At 42.8% G+C, this 22,296-nt stretch overlaps 1 protein-coding gene across 3 annotated transcripts in view; it reads left to right on the top strand.

Annotated features, from left to right (window-relative positions):
• FRMD4B (FERM domain containing 4B) overlaps window positions 1-22,296 on the top strand; it is a 319,908-nt gene that overhangs the window by 166,507 nt on the left and 131,105 nt on the right. The window contains exon 1 of one of the 3 annotated variants that reach the window (XM_027585165.2): window positions 11,365-11,469. The exons of the other annotated variants lie outside the window; for them this stretch is intronic. Within the exon in view, the coding sequence (XP_027440966.2) occupies window positions 11,446-11,469 (24 nt within the window). The 5' untranslated portion in view covers window positions 11,365-11,445. Of the gene's footprint in view, window positions 1-11,364; window positions 11,470-22,296 lie in introns of those variants that run through there. 3 annotated transcript variants of the gene reach the window in all.

Genomic DNA, 22,296 nt, shown 5'->3' with positions numbered 1-22,296 from the left:
CCATACTCTAGCCAACTACTTTTGATTTATGCCATTCTCCTAGCCAAAAATTTATCTCTTATACATTTTTTCATTTTACTTCATTTATTAGTGGAGCTGTCCAATTTTCATAACTTTCTTAAGGGCCATAATGCTCAGAACACTGGGATTGTTCTTGCCTGAGAACATGGGGAGAAACACATTCTGCGTTTTAACACAGTATCACGTGGTTTACGTGTTTTCGGAGCCAGACTTGAGAGCAAATTTTTGTGTCTTGGAAAATGTTTGTCATCTCAGAGTGGTGTGGAATTGTCTCGTAGAGTTAAAATAAGTTTAGGTAGAGCATAACATTGCCAGTTAAAATCCAGTATCATAAAGATAAATTGTCGTTCAGCCTCTCTGTCATGCCCTACAATCCGAAGATTTAGAAATAGTGGGGAATACTTCTTTCTTTTTACATTTGCCCTACTGTTTGTGTCATAATATGGTTTCTCCGTTCACTATTGAGTGGATTTCAGCAATTTTGTTTTATCTCTTCTGTAAATGTTCTGTATTTCATTTAGAGAAGTTGGAAAGGGCTCACCAAGGCTTTTATTTATTTATTTTGTAACGGGGTATAAAGCTTGGGGCAGGAGAACAGAATGATGCACCATCTATTTTCTCTTTCTCATCTTAGATGCCTGAGGCCTTGAAGCTTATTTGACCCTCTAAATCCATATTTATTAACGTAAACATAATTTTGCCAGAGTTGAATTGTCTCAGTGAGATTTCATAGCCACAAGCGACCGTGAAACTGTCTTTTGTCCCATCTTGGGAGCCACCAGAACTGATTAAGTAGATGATGGAAACTGCTGGTCCCGTTAATGTTGTGGTTATTCGAGAGAGAGCACCCTGAGGGTGAGGATGGGTTGACCTGCAGGTTTATTTCTGTATGGAGTTCCACCAGGGCCGGCCTAACTCAGAGGTAAATTGGAATTGCCACAGGAAGCCCTTCAAAGAGGGCTTTTGTCATGTTTTAGCTGCACAGCACTCACCTTGGCCTTCTGCTAGAACCCCATCTCCCTTCTGGAAGCGCCCAGTGGGCAAATGGCAAAAAGGCAGGTCCTGGTGCAGATTTCCTAACCTGGCAGCCAAGGAAACTAGATCTTCCTCTGTCTGCACTCCAGTTCAACGAGGGGACAGGTCCAGGGCCTCGACTTGACTCTGGGATACCTGCACGCCCTTGCCCTCAGAGTGGAGAGAGTGGTGTGGTGAGCTGGAGGAGGGAACGTTTGAAAGTCAGAACCATCCAGGTAGCAGTGGGGTGCCACACAGACACGACGGGTGCATGACACGGTCCTGGCTGTGTTTGCCCCTGGTGGCTTCTCTTGTTTCCTATTCATTTTCTAAGCCTGCTTCCTAGAGCCACTTTTTTCCTCCTTCTGTCCTGAGAGGCCTGATTTGGTCAGGAATCAGTATGGCCCTCCATGTAACTTGGGAATATCCTAGCTGGTCCATCAGCCAGTGCTTCCCAACTTCTCTTCATGTGATAAAGTACACGAAGATGATAATGTTGGTGTGGCCCCCAGGGTCGACGTTTATGAGGCTGCTCAAGGTTTGAGGTCACCAATGCAGAGGCTCAGACTGCCGTGAGGGCTTGCTCACTATGTGTACGGATTGGTTATGAAGTTGTGGTCCGGGGAGCCACTATGACCTTCTCCTCTTGCCACTGATTGGTTTAGCATAAACAAATGACCCAGCTCTGGCTAATGGGGGGGGGGGGCAATTTGCTGACGCATTTCTCGGAAAAACTCTCTTTACTCTTAAAAAGAGACATAGAAGAAAGAGATGGTCCTTTTGAAGTAGGCATGTGATGCCTGAAAGAGTGACAGGGGATATTGCAACCAGGAGGGAATGTTAGCTTGAGGAGAACATGCTGAGTGGAAAAATAGAAGGAACCTGGGGCTTTGATGGCATTAATAATATGTAGACCTCACCAACCTTGGAACAAACCTACCTTTAGATACTGAGATAATGGATCCATGTCATTTTTTTGTTAAGATTTATTTACTTATTTATTTGAGAGAGCGAGATTGAGAGTACAAGCGGGAGGAGGGGCAGAGACAGAGGGAGAGAGAGAGAATCTCAAGCAGACTCCCCACTAACTCGAGCCCAAGGTGGGACTAGGTCTCATGACCCTGAGATCATGACTTGAGCCAAAACCAAGAATCAGTGGGTCAACTGACTGAGCCACCCAGGTGCCCCATGGATCCATATTATGAAAATTATTTTCACTTTTTGTTTATTACTTACTGCAGAAAGTTTCTGATGTAATATCTGCTCGGGACTTGAAAATCAGGACTTACGGAAGAGTTGTCCAACCAAAAAAGTGCTCAAAATAAGAAACTTTTGAGGAAAGAATGGGAAAAGACCTGGATATATATTGGTGAAAAGAAAATGTTTAAGTTCAGAGTAAGATGGATAGAAGTAAAAGAAAACTTTAAAAAAAAAAGTGTTTGCTTTAAAAAGTACAAAGTTTCCTTATTAATATGATAGTAGTCTTGACGGGATATATTTGCTAGCATTGCAGCAAAATATTAGAGAAAGGGAAGGGATTCTAATTAATAATCGCAAGATGCAAAAGAGCATACAAGTCAGAAGCCTGAACCCTGGAGCCAAGGTGTTTAAGTTCAGATCCTCCATCAGCTGCTTCCTACCTGTGTGGCTTCATATAAGTTACTTAACCTCTCTCTGCTTCTGTTTTCTCATCTGTAAAGTAAAGATGATGATGATAATAGTCCCTACCTCAAATGTATTGTTGGCTATACACTTACAAAGTATGGGAACAGGATCCAGCATATATTAAGTACTATATAAGTGTTTGCTATTATTATTTACAATTATCATCCAAACCTGTACTCAATACAGATGCTTCTATCACTACATAGTTACTGGAGAGGCTAAATTAAGAAGATCTATAATACCAAGGGTTAGCAAAGACCTCCCATGCATTACTGGTGAGAGTGTAAAATGGTATGGCCTTTTGGAAAATTGTTTGGCAGTTTCTTAAAAAATTAAATATATGTCTACCTTATGATCTGTTATCTCCACTTGTATGTATTAGTCAAAACACATGAAAACATGTATATACATATACATACATACACACACACACACACACACACACACACACACCCCTTGTAAAAGATTATTCATAGAATATTTGTTTATAATACCCCCAAACTGGAAAAAGCTCAGGTCTCCATTCACGAGAGAGTGGATAAATAAACTGGTATATTCATAAAGGAGAATACTACTGAGCAATAAAAAATGAACGAACTACAAATATACACAACACCATGAATGAATCTCAAGAACATTTTGCTCAGCAAAAGAAGCCAGACATATAAGACTATATACTGTACAGTTCAATTCGTATGAATTTCTAGAACAGGAAAAACTAAATCTGAACAATAGTTGCTTATGGGGAAAGATTGGCAGAGGTAATTTTCTGGAAATATTCTACATCTTGGTGGGGGAGTGGAAACATAGGTGTATACATTTGTCAAAATTGATCAAATTGTTAATACTGAAAATATGTATATTTTACTATAAAAATCATAACAGAGTTTTTAAAAATGAAACAAAAAGCACTAAGAGATGCTGCACAGGTCTTGGGTAGTGAATACACAAAATGAGTATCTTTTTATCCCAGGTAGCAGGAAGCTATCAAAGACTCGTAGGGTCATGTCCAAAGGACCAGGAGCTGATTCAAAGAACTGGCCAAGATGCAACAGTTCAAACATCAGTAAAGGCAATACTTTTAATGATTTAAAACACATATAAGGGCACCTGGATGGCTCAGTCGGTTGAGCATCCAACTCTTGATTGTGGCTCAGGTCATGATCTTGGGGTCGGAAGACCAAGCCCCGAGTCAGGCTCCATAAGCAACAGGAAATCGACTCGAGATTCTCTCCCCACCTTTGCCCCACCCCCCCACCCACGCGCACGAGCTCTCTCACAAAAAAATAAAAATTTAAAAATTTAATTAATTTAAACACATGTAATATATTTAAATACATGTGTTTATAAATACTCAATTTTATATAAGTATTTATAAATACTTAAAAACATATTTTGGCCACCATTGGAAGTGCCAAGTCATTATTGTGAAAACTAGTAAATAAAAAATCAGGCATTTGCTCTGTGTCTCCTATTATGAATTATATCACTGGGTAACCTGTTAGTAGATGAGGGGAAATGTCTCAGTACAGAAATATTCTAGCTAATAAGTAAAGGGTTATAGAATTAGAAAGTCACCATATTGCAACCCTTAACTAGCTATTGAACTAACTTCACAAAAGAGAAGGCCCTCCTAATAAAAGGACACAAGTGGTAACCTGTGAGACAATCTTGTCAAAGAAGATCCAACTGGACTCTGATCGAGCCTTCAGATTCAACCAACTTGTGGGAAATAGAGTGGACAGAGGACCATGTTTAATGACACCATAGAGATGTAATCAGCAAAACTCAGATGGTGGAATGTACAGGATAAGCAGTCCAGTTTCTTCAATAAATAAATTGCAGTAAGAGAGAAAATGAGCAAGATGTGTGGAAGGAGAACGTATAGATTAATAGAGACATGAGAAAAATCAACAAATTGCAGTGTGGACCTTTTCTGCATCAACATTCAAACTTGAAAAAAAACATTAATGAGACAATTGGAAATTTGAGCACTAACTGGAAATCTGATGATATTAAGGAATATTGTTAGATAGATAGATAGATATACACATTTGAGGTAATTGGGGTTAGGCTTTTAAAAAGAGTCCTTTTATATTGAAATATTCACAGATGAAAAGTATTTGAATGCTTAGATTTGCTTCAAAGTTAAAGGACAGAGGACAGAAATTGAGTGAGAATATTAATAAAACAAGATTAGCCATGTGTTCATACCTGTTGAAAGTGGGTGAGGGATACATGCAGGTTCATTGAACCAGTCTGTCACTTTTTTAAGTGCTTGAAATTTTCCATCATGAAAAGTTTTGTTTTGTTTTGTTTTTAAAGACATGCAAAGAGAGAGGGAGAGGGGAAAACAAAACAAAACACCAGACTGTGCAGAAATACAGGAAGGAACCTAGCAGCATGCCTGAACACTAACCCCTGCATGCATTTCTCATGGGTCTGCAACAGCCAAGTGGAAAGGCTGTATTTAAGAATGTAAGCCCCGGGTTCGAATCCTGTTCTACATCCAACTGGTGGGGAGGACCTCCTGGTGCCAGACTTCCTAGGGCTCAGTTTCTCCTTTATAAGATGGAGATGAACTAGTCCCCACTTGGGAAGGTTTTTGTCGGGATGAAAGAAGATAATCTGCGTCAAGCACGGGGTCTAGTACCTGATACCGGTTAGCACTCAGTAAATGTGGGCTCTTGGCTATTATTTTATTGAATGTAGTCTTTAAAATGAGAACATTAGAAGTGAATACATGCACTTTTAGGTGGATGTTGGAGCCTTTTGGGTGACTTTTGAACTTCAAAGGCCTTTTTGGTTCCTTTTCTCGAACACAAGAATGAGATCAGTTTTTGCAGTATTCATGTCCATCACCTACAAAACTGCATGTGCCTTATGGTGACACTGAGCCCACCCCCTGAAGCAGACAGTAAGGGAAACCCTTACGTTGCTTACCTTTCTCCCTACCTCTTTTTTACCTCTGTTTTTCCATTTATCGTTAAGAAAGCAAGAGAATCTGGCTAGAACAAGAAACTTCCCTCTTTTTTCTTCCTGGAGGGGAACATGAGTAATGGACTTTTCCATCAGGGTTGTTTTTCCTGGACATGGTGTCCCCCCTCCAACTGCTACAACATGTGATCCTGAAGGAGACCTTAAATAAACTTCAGATGTTCCTTATCGGGCAGCGACGCTGTCCCAGCTTCTAATAAATTATGAAGTCGTTTTCTGTATTCGGTGTTCTTCCTTTGAGAACAGAAGTTCTGTTCATTCATGGGAATAGGTGAGAGCTTGCCGTGTGCCGTGTGTTACATAGCCTTGAACAAGGCAGAGGAGGAGGCCCATGGCCGGCTCCTTCATCCCCTCCAGGCCTCCCCAGAGGCTCGCCATCACCACCCAGAACCCTCTGTTTTTCTTTAGCACGTCCTCCTGCTTTCCTCGTGAGTCTTTCCCTTATCTGAAACTACGTTTAGTTATTCATTTATGTATTTTTTTTTATTTCTTGTGCCCCACGGATGTCTCTCCTTTTCACCCCTGCTCCCCCACCACCTAGCCCAGTACCCAGAGAACCAGCTCCAGAACCAGGCTATGATTTGTAGGGCCCAGTGCAAAAAAGAAATTGTGGGGGCCCCTGTTCAGAAACTATTAAGAATTACAAGACAGCAGAGAATGACCTCAAACGTGGGCCATTTCTGAGCTTGGGATCCTGGAGGACTACACTGGTCATATGCTCATTATTATTAGGCCTCGTACCTAACAGACACCCAAAAAATAGTTATTGAGTGAATGTAAATCTAAGAAAAACCAAGTATCCAAAGAGCTCCGACGTACAAATTGATACGAGATTAAGAACAGAAACCAGCATATATATGAAAGGGATGCATACTTTCTTAACCGTGGGGTTGGCCGTGAGGTGAAAAATAAGATGATCCCTCCGCTCTCCTTGCGAAACACCAATCTAGACCGCAAAATACCTTGAGAGTCTGGACCCGAGCATCTTCACCCTGACTTCCCTCACAGGGCCCTGTGCTTACGCCGTGCTCGGTGACCTGAATCGATTCTATAGCAGGAAGGAGAGCAGGATGAGGAGTAATGAAGGAAATGCACCTTTCTTTAGTGCAGATCTCACTGAATTTAGGAGATGAGCCGGCCTTCAAGGTTGTCCTCTCAGTTTATGACAAATGATTCAGAGCGAGGCTCAGTCATCAGAGTTTTAGAAAACTCATACATTGCCTGGGATGGGATGTTATGATGTGTCTGGCATTCATTAGGTATATAAAGTGTTCTGTGATCGTTTGGGGATAAATGCAAAGCTCTTCACAAAGATGGCTAAGACCCTATATACCTTTAAAAATCAAGACTATGCTATCATATCTTTTTCCCTAAATTGGTGGACATAGTTCCCTGGTCCTGCTTCCAGCAGTGGTGGAAATCCCCACAGAGTCAGCAGTATGCTAGTCCAGGCTCACTAGTTAGTTGGTCATGTGATGGTGTCACAGTTTGCATTTTGTAGGCATAATTTCACATATGTTTGTACTTCATTGGGACCTATTCCAGAGTATAATTTCCTTTCCACTGGGACTCCTTACCAGGGCTCCCGAAAGTCTGCATTCCTAGATCCAGGTTCATCCCTGCCCAGTCTCTGGCTGCCTGGCTGGAGCCGTTTGGAAGAGTTGTTTCAAGTTGGATGTAGGGTGAGCTTTACTGCTCTTCCTGTTTGGGCCTTGGATTGCCAGTTTTCTAGGACCAGTTCCTAACTGATTCACAGAACTTTTTTTTTTTTTTTTTTAAGATTTTATTTATTTGTTTGACAGAGTTAGTTCGCGAGAGCAGGAACACAAATGGGGGAGTGGGAGAGGGAGAAGCAGGCTTCCCGCCGAGCAGGGAGCCCGACGCGGGGCTGGATCCCAGGACCCTGGGATCATGACCTGAGCCGAAGGCAGACGCTTAACGACTGAGCCACCCAGGTGCCCCCAGAACTTCTATCTGATACCTGAGTACTGCAGGAATTATTCCTTTCCCTAAGATGGTATCCCTGGCACTGAGATTGCCCTGTGATTTGCACCCGGAGCCCCCCAAGGTCCCCAGTTCTGGGTTGGTAAGCAACCCCGTTGTGGATCAGCGTTGGTCACCTGGCTAATGGCATCTAATTATTGCTATCCGTTCTCCCACAAATGGATGTGTTTTGTTTGCTAATGAATTCTTTTTTTTAGTTTTTATTTTTTTATATTTTTAATTTAAATTCAATTAATTAACATACAATGTATTGTTGGTTTCAGAGGTAGAGGTCACTGAATTCTTTAAAAAAAATTAAAACTAGCTTGAGCACAAGTGGGAGTTAGAGTGATTCGGACAGTCTTTGAAGTCTGTCTCTCTCCCACTCTTCTGCCCAGCATGAGTTACCCTGGTAGCCCCAGACTCATCACAGGAGCGTTATAATTCCAGAACAAAAACAAACACACTTCTCCAATCCCTATAACTGAGTATGGGGTAGAGTGGTTTGTTTTTTTTTTTTTTCATTATTCCTGAATCGTATGTTCATCACATGATGTAGGGGCAGGGGTGGGGTGGGGTGGGGTGCGGGAGATAAGGTTAATCTCACCCTAATCATGTGGATGGTACCCTCCTAGAAAAGCAGGGATCTGTGATTAGGAAGGGTGAATCAGGCTCTGAACAGGCAAAACCGACAGATACTCTGATAGTCACCTCGTTTTAACTCTCCCATGTGCTCGCATCTCAATAACCTGGCCTTGCCCCACCCCTGTATTTAGAATGTCGGCCTTCACCTGGACCTTCGAGCTGGCCTGGCCTCCTGGTTTTAGCCCATCCTGTTGCCTCAACTCTGAAACTGGTTATCAAAACTCTGATTGTCCTTCAACATGAGAAACTTCTTCCCATACAGTTGGCAATGTCCCATTAATTCTCTCAGGAGACTCTCCAATGCAGTAAGAAAAGTTGCCATTTATGGAGTTTTTACTGCTATATATATACAAATAGAAAGTCCCCCAAAATATAAATTCTCCATTTTCCCAGTAAGAAGATTCAAAACCAAAAATTCAAGTTTGGGGCCAACTTGAATATATACAAATTTAAGAATGCAGATTCCACCTCAACAAATGAATGGATAAAGAAGATGTGGTATATATACACAATGGAATATTATGCAGCCATCAAAAGGAATGAGATCTTGCCATTTGCAACGACGTGGATGGAACTGGAGGGTGTTATGCTGAGTGAAATAAGTCAATCAGAGAAAGACATGTATCATATGACCTCACTGATATGAGGAATTCTTAATCTCAGGAAACAAACTGAGGACTGCTGGAGTGGTGGGGGGTGGGAGGGATGGGGTGGCTGGGTGATAGACATTGGGGAGGGTATGTGCTAGGGTGAGCACTGTGAATTGTGCAAAACTGTTGAATCACAGATCTATACCTCTGCAACAAATAATACAATATATATTTAAAAAAAGAAGAAGAAGAAGATAGCAGGAGGGTATGAATGAAGAGGGGGAAATCGGAGGGGGAGACGAACCATGAGAGATGATGGACTCCAAAAAACAAACTGAGGGTTCTAGAGGGGAGGGGGGTGGGGAGTTGGGTTAGCCTGGTGATGGGTATTAAAGAGGGCACATTCTGCGTGGGGCACTGGGTGTTATGCACAAACAATGAATCATGGAACACTACATCAAAAACTAATGATGTACTGTATGGTGATTAACATAACAATAAAAAATTTTAAAAAAAGAATGCAGATTCCATAGTGGAATATCTCCTAGTATTTCAGATCATTTTATCTCTAGATTGAGAATTTGAGTGATTGTTGCCTGGCACTCCCCCTCTTTATGCAGTGGTTTTTTTCAGCTTCTTCCCCTGCATCTGTGCATTGGCCCTGAGACAGAAGCCCATCTTTGAGTCACCCTCATGGCTATCCCAACCACATCCTCACTCTCGCCTAAGACATGGGAGCGACAGCACTTTTTTGAATCTCCATATGTGATATTTCATTGGAAAAATGATTTCATGAAAAAAAATGATTGCATGACATTTTTTTTTCCTTCTCCCATCCATCCTGTAGGTGCACATGAATGGTCTTCCAGCATAACCACCTGCTGCATGACCTTTTACCTATTTTTTTAAATATTTATTTATTTATTTGAGAGAGAGAGAGAGAGCATGTGAGTGGGGGGAGGGGCAGAGGAAGAGAGAGAGAGAATCTCCAGCAGACTCCCCCCGAGTGCAGAGCCCAACACGGGGCTTATCTCATGACCTTGAGATCATGACCTGAGCCAAAATCAAGAGTTGGACGCTGAACCAACTGAGCCCCCCAGGCGCCCCTAAAAGCCTTTTTTAAAGTGATGTATAAGTAACTCATTTATTCTAACATCCAGCCCCTCCAATTGTGAGGTCACATGCCCACAAATAATTACCAAGTCTGTATTGAATTCTTTGCCACCTTTTCCACTGATTTTATCAAGTGACCTGAATAAGCATCCAAACTTGGCATTGATTGAAGTTGTTTTAGGCTATTGTGTCTTCCCAGATTGTATATTGTGGTTCAAAGTAATCAGAGTCTTTGAAAGGACTTCAAGGTAAAGCCACTCCCTCACTGCGCAGGGGTAAGAGGTAGAGGGAAGGAGGAAGACTTCCTCATTAAATACATGTGTTATAGGCCTATCTACCTAGTAAATTCTTTGTGTTCTGCATGCATCGTCTCATTTAATTCCTCCAACGCCCTTAAAAAGATGGGGATTTTTATTTCCACCTTACTAAAAAAGAAACAGATTCTCAGAGAGGTCAAGAAACGTTCCCAAGGACACACAGCTATAAAACCCCAGGTTTGACTCTAGAATTCACATCCTTAACTGTACCACACACTTGCACAAAATTTCAGAAGGTTCTTTTTTTTTGGGGGGGGAGCATTGTACCATGACACAAGCTCTTACTTAACCATTCTAAAAATAACACGCAGATTTATTATTTTTCCTGGATTCTGTATATTTTTCTTTCTGCCCCACCTTGGAGTATAACATACTACAATTATTCCCTATCCATTGAGTAATTTCAATAGTAATGCTTCTGTTCGATGCAAATGATGAAATAGATCCGTTTTTGAGACCACAGTCATCCTGCCAAGATTTTTTGTTTGTGTCTGGCATCTCTGCTATTGATAGATAGTACTGAGGTTGTCTCATGGAATTCTGAGTTTCTTTCCGAGTGTAAAAGCTAGTGACATGAGATGGGTGTGGGGACACAGTTGAGTTCAGTATTCCTTCTGCGTGTATGCATTCGGTCACCTGCCTTGTGCAGAACATACACAGACTGAAGCAAGCCGAAATTGAAGTGTGGAATCTTCAATCGCCTAGCCCATGGCTGAATAATGATGCATCCCACGTCATGCATCATCAGTGAAGTTCAGAGAACAGTAAACAACATTTCATCATGTGTTTTAAAGATGTAATGAAGAAAAACTTTAGGTACCCAAAAGAAATAGAACTTTGGCGTTATTTTTTTCCCCATGGCTCTCCTGACTCATGTTGAAAAGCTTTTGTTTCTAATCAAAGCAACAAACGGTAAGGTCATTTCCTTGCGATTATATGGCAGCGGAAGGCGTCAGGGTTTTCAGATCCCTACTTCCACCAGCTTTTATTTGGAGAAAACACACACACACACACACACACACACACACACACACACACACACACCACAAGCGCTTAATACATGTGTCCTTTGTCCTGCACGTTCTCTCCAGTCCCTTTAAATGAGCCGAGATCATGATTTGGAGGTAAGAACAATTTCTCTTATAATGTTCTGACTACAGACAGTGTAATGGTGCTTTGTGGCTCTCACTGGTATTCTTAGCCGAATCCTGGGCAGATTTTAATATTTTACTGGGGTGGTGTCCTCTAAGTACTAATATTCCAGAATCTGACTTTCAGAAAAGGAAACTCCAAGGAAAGTTCATCTCCGCTCTTTCCAAAAAATTACTCTTTCAAAAAAGATTTGGCTATGCTCCAGTTTGATACCAAAATGGAGATGGTCCTTAACACCTATCTTTTGGAGGGTTTTCCTGTCATTGTTTTAAATGCAATCTCTGCTCCCTTAAAGGTCCTAAAAGGCTGATTTCTTGTTTTCACTTTGGAACTTATCAATTGTTGAAGTGTGTCCTTCTACCTTACCGCTCCTTCCCCCACATACCCTTGTTCTTTTCTTTCTTACTTTCTTTTTTTGTGGTTGTTAATTTTAAAGGCTCGAGCTCCTTTATGGATATGGAAAGGACAGGGAGAGGGCAGGAACTGTGTCAGTAAGCAGCACGAAAATGCTTTTGGATTTCCAGTTGTTAATCATGTCCTCGGTATAATGTGTGTGGTGAGTGCTTCTCTATCTTTGTGAGCTCTTGGCAGCAAAGATTCTGTGGGGATCTAGAACTCATTAGTAGCCTTTCTAAAAGGACCTATTAATGTTCATCCCTGCCTTGCCTGGAAAAAGAAGCAGGAAAAGTGATTTCTGTCCCCGAGTCTAGTTTATGGTGAAGACCACAATGTGATCAGAATTCAGCAGCTCAAGGCAGTGACCTTGGGAATATCATTTTGGGGAATGGCTGTTAATTAATTCATAAAACTTCTATGATTTGTCAGAGGAAGTTCTACATCCTAATTTAAGGGAAGCTTTTTTTTTTCTTTCCTCCCTTGTAATGCGGTGTTGGTAAACTCATCAAGTTTAACTCCAAGTGTCCATTTTTTTTTTCCGATAGGTAGATGTCGGAGATGGAGGAGGGGAGGAAAATCTGGGTTGACTTCAGAAAACAAAGGAAATTGTCTCATCCAGGAGACTGCAAAACCCTTGGGTATAGAAGGAAGTCTGTGGAGGAAGTGGGTAGGATTGGGTACAGAAGAGAAACATCAAGGAAATAAATACATCACAATAGGCACTGGGATAATACCCCCTTGCCATAATGTAATACCACAGAGTGGCCTGAGAAATGAATTTTCAGCGCTCTCTAAGTTAATTCTATCTAAAGGTATCTTATGATCTGAAGGAGTAGAAAGGAATATAATCTTAACCAAAATGTAGTCCTTTGGCCTGGTTCTCAGACCGGCATTATGGTGACCCAGGGCTTCGCATTAGATGATCCTGTTCTTTAGATTCAGACCATAAGACCTCCCTAGAAGTGAGACTCTCTTGCAACGAGGCCTCTTCAGGAATCAGAAACTACGTTTCTTAGTAGAAGATCTAAAAGATTCCCAGACATTCCAAATTCCAGTCCAGAGCGTTTTCTGTGTGTTCCGGGGAACCATTTATTTGACCTTCCATTTGGAGCATATAGGAAAGTGGTGGCTACTAGAATGGGGGTTCTTCCTGACAGATACCATGCCCTCCACCCCACCCTCCGCCCCACCCCCTCCCCAGCCATGGGGCAAGTGCAAGTGGTCAAGAACTGCTGGGAGGGAGGAGATGGGTGGTGGACAAGGACCACTGGTTGAGTAGAATTGTAAAATAAGTTCATGCCATGGAATATTTGAGCCCAAAGAAACCTTTTAAGTTTCCCCAGTCCCTTCATTCTATTACCAACAGGATTAAAATCCAGAGTCGTGGCGGAATGTTTCTAAGATCTCATCTCCCATTAAAGGCAGGGCACAGCCTAGAATCTCCAGAGTCCTGATTCTATACTCTGTCCAGCACTGTGTCGTTTCTAGGACCAGCTGATTGCTTTGTCTAATTTCCAGCATCTCTGAATTACATGCAACTAGGGTTATTTCTAACTTGGACTAAAAATGCCCAAATGAAGTTTTGCTTCTTATTATGCACTGCTTACAGCTGTTGGCAAAAACCCATAGGCAAGTGCATGAAAGACCCCAAGAAAAGGAACCGGCCGCCTTGTCACTTTCACCACAAGCTGTGGTCCTAGGTAAAAATATACTCAAACACTTTCTCTTTGCTTTGAAAATATTGTAGGAACCGAAAAATATCAGTGAGCTTTTAGTAAAGGCCTGTCTTAAGATCATAGTTCAAGTAGGAGACTTTGTTTGTCCCTGAGATGGATTTCATGAAACTCCAATTAAGACCTTTTTATTTTTTTCACTTGATGCTGAAAAACTGCAAAAATTTTTAAATGAAAGACTTTTTTAAACTAGAAAGAAAAAGCTGAATATAGGCTAAAATATACGTTAACATATGTTAATCTGGCAAAACAGTTTATCATTCCAATAAAAGCAAGTAAAGAAAAGTAAGATATTGGGCGCATTGTTTATTTTAGAGTTTTTTTCTGCCCCCAAAGGAAGTCTTTGTAGATGAGGCTGTAAAGATATGTTCACTTCTGTTCTCTTCTATTGGTTTATTTTCTCTTTTGGTTTTGTTTTCTTCTGTCTTTGAGAGTTAGAATGAACAAGTCAGCAGAACTTGTATTTATTTTCAAGATTTTACCGAATACCACCTTTTCCATTTGATGTGTTTAGATTCAGGTTTTCCAATCAGGAATGGAATTCGGCCAGAAGCTGACCTTCTGTAACAGAGCATCTTTATCTGGTAGAGCAGTGGGACGGGGCTGAACGGTACAGTGGACAGAGAGGGGATGGATTGTAGGTCTGACTCGGCGACTTAATGATAAGCTCTGTGGCCTCAGGGGAGCTCATTCTTCCCAACCAGACCTCAAAGTCCACTTTCGTGGGTGAAGAAGTTAGACTCCTGCTGAAGCTCCTTTCCAGCTTTGAAATGTTCCACCTCTAATTAATTGTAGTGACTTCCCTGTCACCCGGAAGGAAAACGGCAGCTCTCTCTGCCTCTCTTCTCTGCTTCACCTCCATCTCTCTCTCTCTCATTCCTCTCTTTCTCCTCCTTCTCTCCCTTCTTCCTTCCTCTCCACTGATACTTTCCTTTTCACCTAGGAAGGAGTTTAGGGCATGGGCTCCAATGACCCAGCTGCGGGGAGACCCAGTGGCAGGAGAGAAGGAGCAAATTAAGCCAGGCCAAGTGGGAAATGGCAGAATGACTGAACCTACAAGCTGGAATCAGATGCCGGGATGCTCTCTAGGAAGAAATCAGGAACTTGTGAAGAGTGGAGGCAGCTCTTGTCCTGAAATGGGACACTGCTCCTTGGGTTCCAAATTCTTTAGAAGTCGGGGCACCTGGGTGGCTCAGTTGGTTAAGCATCCACCTTCAGCTCAGGTCATGATCCCAGGGTCCTGGGATCAAGCCCCCCATCGGGCTCCTTGCTCCGCAGGGAGCCTGCTTCTCCCTTTCCCTCTGCCTGCCTGCCGCTCCCCGAGCATGTGCTCTCTCTCTCACTATCTCTCTCTGTGTGTCAAATAAATAAATAAATAAGTAATTCTTTAGAAGTCAACACCTATTTCCCCCATATGTGCTGCCTCGGTGATGGGCCAGGCAGGGGCTCACAAGGGTGAATGAGGTGCATCCACTGCGCGCTTAGGAAGCCTGGGCCAGCAGGAGAGTGCAAACAGGAACTCTCCAGTGACTCTCTGGAGCTCCTGCAAGCTTGACTTGTAGTTCACTTGCCACTCACTCTTGGGGAGTGCAAAAGCTCTTGATGGGAAATGGCCGTGAGTAGTGGAATTTAATTAACCTGATTTTGAAGTCAAAGGATTAAACCGGCAGGGGTGCATTTGGGTAGACGTCAGACAATGTCAGCTACAACCAGTGGTGATGCCAACACATTCAGCTGCCCATTGGTAAAGGTTCTGTTTTTGATAGGCTCTGCCTCAATGAAACCAGAGCGAGAGGAAGTGGTGAGAGAGCAGTGTTCTGCATCTTCACCTGGAAACCTTGCTTTGCCTCTTAGGAGCTGAGTGACCACCTCTGACCATCTGATGGGGCTAGTTAAAATCGCCTTATAAGGTCGTTGAGGGAATTAGAGCTAGCCTCTGGCACTGAAGCCACACCTAATAAAAGGCAGTTAATATTATTTAATAATATTATTATTATTATCTAGCCCAAGTGCAGGAAATGAAGTGTCAGGAAAATAGGCAGACACCACCTGCAGATCGAGTGTGTGCAGTAATAAATGGGTCATTTTCTTCAGGGCCCTTCATGTTCACAATAGCATAAATATAAACCAGTTACCGGCCATCCCACATTCGGATCTCTGCACATCTTGCCGCTTTAAGAATATATACCAGCCTTCCATCGTTTCGGACACATGGGCTTCCCTGAGCCCGTAGTCACTTGTCTGGATTTCACCAGGCGCAGGTCCACAAATAAGTGATCACAATGTGTCCATTGCAGCCTTCCATCTTGGGCTTGAGGTCAAGGGTCCATCTTTTTAAGGACCTGGTTCTAAACCACTTGGGTGGTTTAGAAGGATACGGACCCAATACAAATCTGATCAAAGTTATAGAAAGTGTTCCTGGCAAGAGTCTCACCAGCACATTGTGCTTATATTGGGGGAGGGGGTGATCTTTTCAAACCTCTCTCACCTCAGTAGAACTGTGAGAGGTCTGTCTCTGTAGCCCAGCTAAAGAACTGGAATAAACAGTGTCTTTCAGAGACACGGTGAGAAACTAGTTGACCTCTATGTGATGCCCAAGAAATGAGTTTTTCTGGAACCTTCTTTTAGCCCCTAGAAGTGTGGTGTCCCAGAATTGACATGAGCTCCATAGAAGGCATTTGGGATCTAAGAGCCAAGTTCTGCCCCTCCTCCTCTGCAGCTATTTTTACTGCTCCTCTGGGAGCCGGCGTGAGAACTTCAGCAACAAGCAGGGTGTGGAGGAGGCAGGCTCCCTCTTGGTACTTGGCCTTGTGTTGAGTTGAGAGTCAGGTCACTCTAGTGGGACCCGAAGGTAATTGCTCTGCTCACCATTAGAATTGCCGTCCTGCTTCAGGGATTCATCTGAAAATCTGCAGAGATTTTGCAGCAACCACTGCATTTGAGATGGAGCAGTGGGATGTTGTTTGTGGTAACCATGTACATCCCCAAGCGCCCACCTCGCAGTGCAAACACCCCTCTTTATTAGAGCAAGTACTGAGGTCCAACACGCCCTCCAAATCTTGCTTTGCATTAATTAAATAATTTTTTTCTTCTTTTTAAAATAAACTACTCATCAACTAGTAATCCTTTTAAATATTTTCTATGAAAAAAAGGCTATATTGCTTCTCAATTTTTAAAAAATAAATGAAGCAACTCCATTTTTTCATTCAACTGATGTTTACTGAGCGACTGGTTTTACAGGGTGCATGCTCCAAGCTGAGGAAAAGGGATTAAGAGACAGCTAGGGTCCCTAGAGGAAGGTACTGTAAACAAAGTACATCGTGATTTAATTACAATTGTGAAAAGTACTGCAAAGAGAAGTACAGAGAGCTTAAAGAAAAAGTAACACTCATAATAACAGTTACAGAGCCCAGAGCTCTTCCAGATACTCTTATGTACACCAGCTCGTTTAAACCTCAGAGCAGGGCACCACTATTTTGTCCATTATGCAGATCAGAAAACTGAGTAACAAAGGGATGAGGTCCTCTGCCCCTGATTGTGCTGCTAGCAAATTAACTGAATCAGGATTTGAGCCCCAGGCAATGTGACTCTCAAGTCTTCCATCATAACAACTACACAGTTTGTGGCTTCAATGGTAAAATGACTTTAATCTGTATTTTTAAGGATAAATTGGGTTAGTCCAGCTTGGTTAGGGTGTACATTCCCTACTCTCTTGTGCTTTGAGGTGGGAAGGAGATCACATAGAGGAAAAACTAGAAGAGGACCAGGTGGCTGGACCCAGAGAGGGAGGGGACGGCTGGGCAGGAAGCAGGGGGGGCAGGGCGAGGTGGGTGGCATTAGGGATGGGCGCTTTAGGTCAGTTCTGAAGGTAAACCCCTCCATCAAGACCCTCTCGGGAACCTTCCATGCCTGTGATATAAAGACACTGAGTGGAGTTCTCCTGAGCTGGCATGATTCTTTCATATCAACTTACTATTATGTATAGAAAACACCCTGCTTAATGATGTTTTATGTGTATCATCAACCTGACCCATTGACATCTTTTCTAAGCCAAACTTGTTTTCCGCCTTCCCTGGGGCCCACAGAACTGCCCATTCCATTATGGTTCACATAGCCATGTTGTACCTGTGGCAGGTTCAATCATCATCATCAGCGTCATCCTCCTCCTCCTCCTCATGGCTCACACTTTGTGGCAGGCACTGTGTGGGGTACTTTCCATGCATTCTAGTGTTTCAGCCTCAAATCCATGAGGTAGGTAGGTAGGTGCTGTTACTATCTGTATTTTTCAGATAAAGGAACCAATTTACAGGTATTCATTCACTCACTGCCCAGCATCCCACCAGCAGTCAGGTCTTGCAGCCCAGGTTGCCTGGTGTCGAAGTCCAAGCGTGCTTAACCCTACACTGTGGGTTGCCTCCCTGCCTAGGGCACTTCCTATTAGACAGATGTGAAAACCATCGAAAGTTAATGATAGACCTGATTCTAAAGCTTGGTTTTTACATTAACTTTCCTTTTCTAGGCCAACAGTTAAATCTCTGGTAAAAAAGAGAAAGAAGGGGAACTGAATAGAACACCGTGGACTTTCACCATGACTAAAGCAGCCTTGTAAACATGTTACAGGTTTACTAGCCCACAGAGATACTTTACCAGCCCACCAGCAGCCAAATCGGTTAACACTGGCAAAAATAGAGGGATCTAAAGGGGGTGGGGAATCTGTATTTGGATACTAACCAGTGGGTGGTTGAAAAAGAGAAAGAAGGGGCAAAACTGAACAGTTTTAATAATTATTGGGTCCTTACTATGTGCCAAGCACTGTGCTAAGTTCTTTACATGTATTCATTCATTTTATCCTCTTTATAAACTTATGAAGTTGGTCTCAGTCGTATCTCCATGTCACAGATACAAACCGGAAGACTGTTTCTCCTTCTTCCATTTTTGCCTCTCCTTGCCCTACTCTCAGAGTAACCAGATTTTTCTTTTATAAGTGTCCGCAGATCATGTCTCCCCCATACCAAAAAGCCTCCGATAGCCTTCTCCTGCATTTAAAATAAAGCCCGTGCTCCTTACCATGGCCCACAGTGAAGTAAATGACATAGCCCCGTGTTTTCCAGACTTCAGTATGTATCAGAGTGACCCGGAGGGCTTGCTATAACAGATGGCTGAGCACCACTGTGCATTTCTAGCAAGCTGTGGTTGGTAGGGAACACACTTTGAGGACCACTGATGAGCCCCTTATTAACTCTGTGACCTTGTCTCCTGTCCTTTTCCTTTGGACCACCCAGCTCCAGCCACCCTTGCTGCCATTTTATTTTTAAACTGTTGATTCTCAGTGGTGAGACTTCACTCCCAAGAGAGTGCACCTTGGTTCTCGAGGGGCAAAAAATACCCCTTAGATATCACAATAGATTGTGGCCCTCCAAAGCTCAACTCCACCCAATAGGGATACAATGTATCTGTGGTATTAAAATTTCATAGAGGAGGAGGGTATTAGGGGGAAAAAATGTCTAGAGAGGCTCCTTAAGAGTGCGATAATGAAAAAAAGTTGTGCAGCATATCTTAAACAAAGCATACTCCTACCACAGGGTATTAGCACTTATTTGGCCCTCTGTCTGGAATGTTCTTTTCCCAGATATTCCCAAGGTTGACTCCTTATCATTCCCATCTCAGATTAAGTATCATTTCCCCAAATAGCCCCTTCCTGACTACTCTAAAGTAATAACTCTCCTGCATCACATTATTCTGTTTTCTTATTTTCCTGGTACTCAGCATGATCTGAAATCATCCTGTGTATTGGTTGGTTTCCTTGTTTGTTGGCTGTCTCCTCCACTAGTGAGCGTGTAAGAAAGGAGCTCCTTAGCTGTGTCCCTGCTGAATATCTAGAGTCTGTGATAAATTCTGGCACCCAACTAGAGCTTAATAAATATTTGTGCATGCATAAATGGATGGTAATCACACAGTTGATAAAGCAGTCATGCTGAGATGTGAAGCCAGGCGTTCAGACTTCAGGCCTCCTGCGTAAGCACCCCTGAAACCCCAGGGTCATTGAGCGAGGGCACCTCGCAGGCATGGTGCTGTGACAATTTACTGGGTCCAGCAGATGACCTCGCTCAACCTGCGTCATCTAACAGGCAGGGGGAAGGAACACATTTTTCCAAAATTTTTTTCCAGGTGGTTGAATTCTAATCCTACCACTTAATTTTCTCCCATGGTTACGACAAGCAGGACAAAAGGGGGAGGAAAACCCCACTAATTTCAGATAAGGAGATCAATGTGAAGGATTATGGATAGTATTATCCTCCCATTTTACAAATGAGAAAACAGTGGCTCAAAAGTATTTCACCAAATGCCCGAGGCCCCAGAGCCAGGAATTAAAGAGGCTGTAAAGCACACCATTTTCCTTCTCCTCCCCTGGGACCTCTCCCCGAGGCTGGCACCCTTGACCACAGCCCCATCATCGTTAGAGCGTCAGCCATACCCAGCAACTCACTCGCCCCAGAGCATTTCCTGCATCCCAGGGAATTCTACTGGACACTGATGCGAAAAGATGTGCCCTTTTCACCTCCGCCCTATCTTGATTTAGGAAAACGGGAAGGTCATTTAAAATGACATATCTCATTATCTGTACATCAAAGAAAAATAATTTCTGGTCACTTCCCTTATGGCATCATATTCATCTGTCTGATTCCCCTCCTACCGAACAAAAATGGGCAATTATTATTTTATCCCTGAGAGCCTGACACAGAGTAGGTGCTCAAAAAATACTCATTCACTGTAAAGCAAACAAAATCAGCCAATGAATGAAGCCAGGAAAATGGAGAGTGTTTACAATTTGGTGGAAATTTGGTATTATATAATCAGAGGGAAGAAAGGATAAAATAGAATACCATCCAATTACAGGGGGGGGAAATAGCCCCAATTGGCTTCAATGAAGTTTTTAAACTTTTTTTTTAAGATTTTATTTATTTATTTAGAGAGCGAGCACGAGAGGAGGGAGGGGCAGAAGGAGAGGAAGAGAGAGAATCTCAAGCCTCCTTTCGGGGCTCGATCCCAGGACCCTGAGATTATGACCTGAGCCAAAATCAAGAGCTGAATACTTAACCAACTGAGCCACCCAGGTGCCCCAGTGTAGTTTTTGTTAAAAACTTTAACCACTGTGGTTGCAGAGGAAGGAGACATGTATAAATTTGAGCAGGAACTAATCAGAGCATCGGTTGGCCATAACACAGAAGGAATGGCATTATAATGAAACAAAACAGAAGTTTTACAAATACTCCTAATTCCAAGCCACAATATTCGTGGAAATCTGGAGGTGACTTCTGCAGGTTCCCCACCTTCAGTCCCTGCCAGGCCCACAGGATCCACTTTTCTTGTTTAAATAAATCACTTCTCTTTGATAAAACTCTTCCCTGCTCTAGTGCCTTAAACCCTCCAAGACTCAAAAGGTGTCAGTAGGAAGAATAATAGTTCCCAAGCCAGAAAAACCTGGACTTTGATCTCCGGGGCTGTTTTAAAATTCTCCAATTTTTTAAAAAGCGCATTTCTTTTCATTGACTTCAGTCTAATAAAAGGCTTTGGGGACTGGCAGAGTGAGTGAGCACTGGAGGCAGCCAGGACCTCACTGATGGAGCACTGCGGATCCCCCAAAGCACCCCTGAGTTGGGAGAGCTACATTCTCTTTACAATTCTAATTTAATGTTAATGGAAGCCTTCCCACTATGAAATGCACAAGAGGAAGCACTGCATGCAGGACCTGCCTTGTATTTTAGTGGGTTTTTTTTTTTTTTCTAACTTTACTTCTGGGTGAATATTTTATAAGGGTCAGGAGATTGGGGCAGGAGAAAGCAGGAGCTCCGGTCTGAAGTCTCAGCTCTGTCTAGCTCTGCAACCACAGAAAAGTCACATCCCTTCTTTGGGCCTCAGTGGCCTCAGCTATGAAATGGGGATATGACACTCTGGCACGTTAAAATGTGTAAAGTTTAAAAGAATCAATAGAAGTGAAGGCACTTTGAAAGTTTAAAGCACTCTGGACAGGCAAGGTGATATTATTCCTAATTAGAACGTTCAGACCAAGTCTGATCTTGCCCAAGCTACCTGCTCCTTTCTCTGCAGAACAGTACAAAGGCAGAGTAGGATCTGCTCGGCACTGGAACACGGCCTTCAAGGACATCTACTCTGAAGGAGTGTCTAGCAACTGCTTGGTCTTTATTAATGAAAGGTATAATAATATCACTAGAAATTGCATGTACTCTGCTAAGCATTTTATGTATATTATCTCATGTGACCCTCCCAGGCCTGGGAAGTGGGTGCTATTATTATTCCCATTTTCAGATGGGGAAAACGAGGCTCAAGAGAAGGGAGGTAACCCAAACAAGGCCACACAGGAACTGAAGAGCAGAGTTGGGGCTTAAACCTAGGTCTGTCTGACTCCGGAGCCTATACTCTTGACCTTCACACTTCTGGAATAATAACGCTATATTTGAAAAAGCAATACTAGCCGCTTCTTATGGAATGCTGACAATGTACGAGGCAAAAATACTCCCATTGCACAGCAGGTACTCAGAGAGTGTAAGCGGCTTGCCTGAAGTTTCCAGCTAGTTAGAGGCAGAGCCAGGCTGGGATGTCATATCCATCTGACTTCTGAGGGGCTGTTCCCAAACCACCGCCCAGCAC

The sequence above is a fragment of the Zalophus californianus genome, chromosome 1, assembly GCF_009762305.2.
Source record: "Zalophus californianus isolate mZalCal1 chromosome 1, mZalCal1.pri.v2, whole genome shotgun sequence".
Classification (NCBI taxonomy): Eukaryota; Metazoa; Chordata; class Mammalia; order Carnivora; family Otariidae; genus Zalophus; species Zalophus californianus.
Note: the sequence above shows the minus strand (reverse complement) of the source record. Positions and strands in the feature narration are given on the sequence as shown.